Source organism: Diabrotica virgifera, chromosome 3, assembly GCF_917563875.1.
Source record: "Diabrotica virgifera virgifera chromosome 3, PGI_DIABVI_V3a".
Classification (NCBI taxonomy): Eukaryota; Metazoa; Arthropoda; class Insecta; order Coleoptera; family Chrysomelidae; genus Diabrotica; species Diabrotica virgifera.
The window spans coordinates 98,693,967-98,702,122 of NC_065445.1; the positions used below are offsets into that span (position 1 = coordinate 98,693,967).

The 8,156-nt window shown below is 32.2% G+C and overlaps 1 protein-coding gene across 2 annotated transcripts in view; it reads right to left on the reverse strand.

Moving 5' to 3' along the window:
• The window catches only part of LOC114334664 (uncharacterized), a 69,114-nt gene extending 65,064 nt beyond the window's left edge, over positions 1-4,050 (reverse strand). For both annotated transcript variants that reach the window (XM_050645314.1, XM_050645313.1), the window contains exon 1: positions 2,878-4,050. In XM_050645314.1, the coding sequence (XP_050501271.1) occupies positions 2,878-3,910 (1,033 nt within the window). In that variant the 5' untranslated portion in view covers positions 3,911-4,050. The remainder of the gene's footprint in view (positions 1-2,877) is intronic.
• Between the last annotated feature and the right edge of the window lie 4,106 nt (positions 4,051-8,156).

Here is an 8,156-nt window from a genome sequence, read left to right on the forward strand (position 1 = left end):
AATTTTTCCATTTCAATGTTCTTCGAAAATAACCATCCTTTAAAGAGCAGTAACTCAGTCGATATTGGGTTTACATAGGTCTTTCAGACGCGAATCTCTTTGTTTTTTTTTTATTACCTACAATTTTATTTTCAATAATTTTTTCTATAAAGTTAATTTTTTTAAGTTATTCATGAAAAACGGTTATAGAACGTGAGTTTTTTCAATGAAAAACGCATAGTTTCAATCGCAAATAACTTGGAAAGTGTAAACTTTACAAAAAAAATTTAGAACAAAATTTACTCGGAATTGGTCACTCTATCGATTTCTATGGTTATTTTGATTAAGAAAAATTCATCCCCTAGATGGGGTTGCTTTCACCCCCCAGGGCAAAAGCGCAGTTCAGCATAGGGTAGATTTTGACAAAGCTTATAATTACTACCTAAATCCAAATTTTCAAGGAAATCGACCTTGGTTCTTAAAATTCCACGAGAGAATGGCTGTTGATTGGACTATTATTTTAAAATAGTATTTCAATTCTCTGCGGTAGTTTATTGTTACACAAATGGCGCTCAACGTGGGAGTTGACATTGACATGGAACGTGTCCAGCATAGAATATAAATGTCTTATGATAAAATAAGATGTTTTATGACAAAAGTACGGAGATGCGCCTATAGGAAAGAACGAGAGAGGGCGCCAACTATTTTTTAACGAAAACCAGTAAAAACAACAAAATAAGTTAAGAAATTAATGAATTATTAAAGGAATTAGAATAAAATAATTATTTTAAAACAAAATAACAAAGATGTGACGTTTAGGTATAACGTTACAATTGTGATATTAATTTTTTTTTCTATTTTATGACAGCAGGAAAATATATTTTGAATTAAATAAATTATACACACTCTTCTTTTTGCTTCAATTAATTAAATGCAAACATTATTTTTTTGCCACCCTGTTTAAATAATGATGTTTATATTACTGAATAGAAAATTGAACAACCTTTCAAATGAGCTACAACACGACCACTATTCCTATTTAAAAAATCATCGATTACGGCATCACACCCAAATGGATGACGTCACTAGTATGATATATATGCCAAAAATTATAATTTAAAAATAAAAGACCTGTTTCGGGATTTATCTCCAAAATCGTCCGTTTTAGACAAAATGAATTTATTTCATAATTTTGCTCCTCACTATACAGGGTGTTTGGTAATAAATGGGCCATAGCTTAATCTTAGATTCCTGAGGTTACGATGGATCGATTTAAGCGTTAGCTTTAAGCGTTTGTTTTTAAACCAAGAGGAGTAAACTAAAAAGACAGATTCACATCCAAGAAAGTTACTAGAAAAATGGCCAAATACATCTTCTTTTTTGGTTGATCGTGTCGGTTTCCGACGATAATCTATACATATTATATTCTACTCATACGTCGCTAAAGAGTTCTAAAAACAATTATTGTTTTTTATATAAAAACAGAATAAAAATCTAAAATTTAAAGGAATAACGCAAAAACCACAAAAAATCGCCGATATAACTTAATTTAAAATTTCATAAGTAAATGTCATTAGTGTCAAAATTTCGTAACAGTGGAGTAAACTCACGGTTCTTAGACATACTAATGTAATCAGTAATGTCTAAGAACCGTGGAGTAAACTTGCCTGAGGTTGGACCAATTACAAACAAGCATTACGGCGCCGTAAATTTGAATTACTCCTCTTGGTTAAAAAACAGACTATAGTAAGCTTAGCTTACCTTAGTACGAAAGTTGAAAATAACCGAAATACAGGGAGTCAAAGTTAAACTTTTATTTTATTTATTCTTGGATATTTCCTAACAGGCAATAGATAATAATACGAAATTTGGTAAGCGGGGGCTTTTTGGGACGAGAAATCTAAATTCGCCACCAAAAATGATTTATTACCCAGAGGGCGCCACATATATCCTTCAGCGCTCATTTAATAGGTTCAATTTTTTACATACTTTTTGAATCAAAACTTTTATTCTCTTAATATTTTTACTTAAAAAAGCTATACTACATTCATCTCGCTAAACTCAACCATTTTCGAGGTAAACGCATTTTAAATCTGCGAGGCAACATAATTTTTTGCATATACTTACACCCGAAAAATAACTTAAAACCATAAAAATTTCCAAAAATGTATTGCAAATTTCTTCAAATGGAATTTGCGATGCAATGACATAAATATGAGAACTGGCACATTTATTATGGTTTCAAGTTTATTTTTCGGGTCTAACTAAAATAATATGCAAAAAATTATGTTGTATCGCAAATGTAAAATGCGCTTATCTCGAAAACAGTTGAGTTTAGCGAGATAAATGTAGTATACCTTTTTTAAGTAAAAATATTAAGAGAATAAAAGTTTTGATTCAAGAAGTATGTAGAATGTAGAGTGGGGGATAAAAAATTGAAAGTATTAAATGAGTGCTGAAAGACGTATGTGGCGCCCTCTGGGTAATACATCATTTTTGGTGGCGAATTTAGATTTTTCATTCCAAAAAAAAACCCGCTTACCAAATCTCGTGTTGTTATATCATGCCCATTGTCAGTAAATATTCAAGAATAAATAAAATAAAAGTTTAACTTTGACACTTTGTATGCTTAAATTGACCTTCTTTTACGCTCAGGAATCCAAGGTTAAGGTATGGCCCATTCTTTACAAAACACCCTGTATATTAACATTATGAATTTAAAATGAAAATTTTAAATATAGATGGTAATGGTAGGTACAATAAAAGAACTGAACAAAATATACCTATCCGTTTTGGTGATTAATAATGAGCCAAACTAAAATCAGGTAAATATTTAGAGATCATGATAATATTATAATGGTCGAATCGTTTGTGTGATAATGGTGATGAAAATCTTACCAGCCAAATGTATCAATGTGTTAAAAGTAAGAAAGTAACTAAACTCCGTAATTGTCCATTTCAGTACGCTGCTTGAATACAAAAAGAATATACCACCTTCTCCAACGACCACAACGTTATGGAAGAAGACTATAAACAACATTAAAATAATGTACAATCTGTTATTTCCAGGGGATTCTTTAAATACCAAAGTAATTGTATCAATCGCATGCCTGGGATTAAAAACATCACGCACAAATCCTCCTTCGAATTTCCTGTCTGGTTGCGAAGGTTCTTTTATCCTGTATAATCCGTAAATAACACCAAAAACGTACAAAGCTCCTGCTATTAAAAACACTCCGTAGTATCCTACCAACTCGAATGTCTGTGCACTTATAAACTGAGTGATGGGAACTATTATATTAAGTACTATCTGAACTATGCCTATTCTCAAAGTTCTCATCTCCAAAGTACTGACGTCTGCTATATACGCGAATACCGCCATGGTTAACATCGGTTGCCCTCCGAAGAACGATGGTATGACTAGTTGAAAGATGCCTAGAACTTCCAATGACCAAGATCTCATAAAAACAACAGAGAGTATACAGCCAACTACTGCAAACAGCTCCCCGAAAAGAGGTAAGATTAAAAACGGTTTCCTCCATTTGTGTCTGTCACTAAAAGAGCCCAAATATAGTATCATGATCAAAGGCATAATGCTTTGCATAGGTTGTTGCCAAGAATGCATGTCGTTTATCGTAAATTGAACTTGGTTAAATTGCTCCGTAAAATTTGAGGGGTCACTTAATACAGCCTCGCAAACAGTGTCATTCATTTCAAGATTCACTCTACAAGACTTTTCGTATTCCAAATTATATAGAGTAGGCGTACATAAAGCAGAAGCCATTACGTACGCCCCTATAAGCGGCTCCACTGTTATTACATCTTTAATATAAGCAATTTTTTCTTTTAGATCCATTTTCATAAAAGTTTTTTCATCTTTGTCACTTTTTTCTGGCACCGTATCGTCAACTAAATCCACAGTCGAAGTCATTTTAATTCGATGCACAAAAAATATAAGCCAGTGGTACACGGAAGAATGTCTCGAATTTTAACTAAACATTATTATTCGTGTCTTGAGAGGTACTGAAAACCAGTTTGGAGAGACGATACATCAGATTAAAAATTCATCTCCACTATTAATCAGTTACCGTCTAAAAAAGTATCTAAATAATTTGAAGGAAGAAAGGTGAATGCTAGATATGTTAAACCTTGACTGAAGTCATCTTTAGCAATAAATAATCAGAATTCTTGTATTCCCAAGGTAATGTTATTATGTCAGTACCGGGTTAAAAGGGGGCTTCTTTTCAATATACAGTCGACTCTCGTTAATTCGAAACTCTAGGGACTCTTAAAAGATTATGAATTATTGAGTGTTTTAAATATCAAATGGTTCGAAATTTGTGAGAGAAAATAAATAAAACTTCGAATTATTAAGTGTTGATCAATTCAGGGCCGCCGCTGAGGTGTTGGCCGCCCGTGTGCAACTTAATATTTGCCGCCCCCTTTCAACACTTTAGAAATATGTACATACTAGTATTTAAAGAAATGTGCAGAAGATGCATAACAATAATAATTTATAAATAGATAAATACTTGAACAATTGGAGGAATTATATGTATATCCTAATTTAAACTTCCATTTAATTAAAATAAACCGTGAATAATATAACATAAACACATAAACAAACTAAAACAAACTTTTCTGGTTTCCGTTTCGGGAAAAATTTTGACAATGTCTTTGTTTTTAATATCCAATGTCGCACACACTTCATGTTCGATAGATAACATTGCTAAAGCAGAAAGTCTATCTTGCTTCATTGAAGATCGCAAATAATTTTTAATTATTTTAAGTTTTGAAAACGACCGCTCACCCTTAGCTACAGTAAAGGATAGAGTTAGGAATATGTTCTCACAATTGAATATGTTTATCCACTGAATTTCCAAGTTAATATCCCTTTTGTTATTATTTTGCAATTCTTCTAAAGCATCATATATTTTACTTATCTGGGTTTTTAATGGTGTGATTACATCGATCAGACTCTCCCATTGCATGTCCAACAATGCATTTAATGTCCACTTTGGAAGGTGCTTTAATAAAATGTTTCTTCAAATATTCGAAGAAGAAAAAAATACGTATAGTTTCTGCACCTACAGTATTAAAAAATTACACCCACTCAAAACTTATTTTTACTGCATCATTCACCACCAGATTTAAACTATATGCAGAACAGGGAATAAAAAATGATTGAGGATATTTCTCTCAAGGATTTTTTGCAATCTTATGTGTACCACGCATATTGGCTCCATTATCGTAACCCTGTCCACGCATATTATCCATAATATTTATATTTAATTCTTCAAGTTTATTCTCTTTAAATTCAAAGAGACCTTGTCCAGTTACGTCAGTTTCAGGAGAAAAGCCCAAGAAATATTCAAATATCCGAACTGGTGTTGAAGTTGGAACATATATTACTACAATAATTGTTATTAAATAACTCATGAAACAAATTTTGTTCTACGTGCGTTATATCTGGGCTACAATCTAATATAATAGCAAAATATTTAGATTCGCGAAAAAAAGCACTATAAATGTTAAATGAAACGCATTTCAGTATTATCAGGTAATAATAATAATAATTATTGTTTGGAATATTAGACTTTAGAATTAGAATTATCTGAAACATTACTATTTAATTATTTGAACTTATTTGCGTTTTAAAAAAAGTAGTATCATCAGTGGCCTGCTCTTGGCCGCCCCTATTGTTGGCCGCCTGTGTGCGATGCACACTTTACACACATGGTAGCGGCGGCCCTGGATCAATTATTATTTATTACAATTTATTTATTAATTGCTACATAATATGTAACTTTTGTCATCGTTATAGAATAGTATCCTATAACGATGACAAAAGTTTAGAGGTACATTCGTGTACATACATACATGTATGTATTCATAATGTGAATTAATCAGTCTTTCGAAAGAACTGTATTATACTGGTTTGCTTCAAAGCATATTGCTGCTGCTCAGACTGCTCAATAATTTTTTTTAAGAGAAAAAGCCTGAAATGCTTTTTTATCACTTTCGTTTTGTAGACAGAAGGTTTGTAAGGTATCAAATGAGGATCTTGCTTCCTTAACTGACACCTCTGCCAAAGGTTCTGATGTGGCGTACTCATCTTCATGGTTACTTTTTTCATTCGTATCTGTCGCAGATAAAATTTCGCCATCGGTTAGTGAACCTGAGACAGCAACATCTTCATCAACTTGAACAAAGTCAGAAAAACTCACACCGCTGATGTCAACTAATGGTTCTATTGCTGGTTCTTCATCATCCATAAGTATTGGAAGATTTCCTGATCTTCTTTTAAGAAACCGGATTTTTTGAAGCAGTTGAGAATAGTTAGGGCCGTTACACCTCTACATGCCTTGTCAATCAGTAAAATAGCTGTTAGAACCGCCAGAAATTTTCCGCTTTTGCCGTTTCATGTCCCCATTAACTGTTAAAAGCCAATTATTAAAAAGTCCTGTCGTCATCCAAGCTTTTTTGTTAGCCCGATAATCCGTAGGAAACGATTTCACACCTTTGAAACATCGCGGTTTCATTGCTTTTCCTATCACTAAGGGTTTAAGTTTTTCCGATCCGTCCATATTTACTGCAAGTAAAACTTTCAACCTCTCTTTACTATGTTTTCCCCCATGACATTTTTCATCTTTAAAAGTAAGCGTCTTGTCCGGTAAACATTTGAAAAATAGGCCAGTTTCATCCGTATTAAAAATGTCTCGGGCATCATAGTTTTTAATCAAGGTCTTCAATTTACCGTGCCAATCTAAGCAAACTGCATCATCAACACTTTCACTTTCCCCACAAGCTTTTTTAAACACAACTCCATTTCTCTCTTTGAAATTCGAACTTTGACTGCAACTTTGAATTGTCGAGTGTTGGACGCCGAGGAGTTCGAATTAACGGGTCGTTTTGTTATATAGCAATGATTTTTTTCGTTCGAATTACCAAATGTATAAAAATGTATTGATTTACTTCGAAATTCGAAATATAAAGAGATTTTGTAGGGAACTCGTGATAACTTTGAATTATAGAGAGATTCGAATTATCGCAGGTTTGAATTAACGCGAGTCCACTGTATTAACTGTTAAACAAAACACCGCCCAACTCAACAAATTACCGCACACCATTTAAACATGATCTTAAAATAAATGAGGTCTAAGAATAAAAAGTAAAAACCTATACTAAATTTACAATCAAGATGCAGTAGAAAAAAACAAACCAAGACACGTTAAATGCTACTAGGAGCACTCCCGAATCATAATTTAACAATGTATTTGTATTGTAAATCCCAAATAATAATTTCCAAAGTTTATACATTTAGTAGAGGATCCGATATAAGGTCGATTTGCACCGATCTGTTTAATGGATAAAGATTATTGGATATGTAATTTAGCATGTTAACAATTACAAAAAACAAGGGTTGCCCGATCTAATCTTGTTCTAACTATAATTAATTAATAATTAAAAAATGACATTTTTTTATGAATTTAAAAAAAAATCGACCAGGGCAGATATTATTTCAGATTTTTTCGATCATTCTAAACAAAAAAGGTCTTTTGTAATTTTTCTCTAAAGTTGATCCTTTTCGAGTTATAAACAATTTAAAACTGAAAAAAGAGCGAAAGATGACAATTTTCAAGGCTCAAAAACACAAGTAAAAAATATTATTTTTTTAATCAAGTACATAAATTCAAGTTCAAACCTTTTTCTATCAGGTCTCAATAAGAATTTTAGCCATGTTTTTCTGAAATATATTTTTTTAATTGTTAGTGAGGAAGGTTTCTTATTAGACCGGTCTAGTTAGACTCAAAAATAGGAGTGAGGCTACAATAATTACATTCAAGCTGAAAATTGGCAGGATTGTTCAAAATACCATCATAAATGAAATCTAAAAAGTCCTCATAAATCCGACCCCTGCTAAAAAATTTACGCGGGGTCAAAAGTCACCAAATATGGTTTTTAGCGATTTTCAGCAAAACGGTAAGTTTTATCGTAAAATTAGTTCTAACAAAAAATGTAGATTAGATAATTATCTATAAAAAATATCTTAATAGTTTTTTTCCTAAGAGGCACTGTTTTTGAGATACAACGATTCAAAGAGTTGAAAGACTTCTAATCGTCATAATATATGTATTAGTACACCAGGTATATACATCACTGAAGCTATAATACAA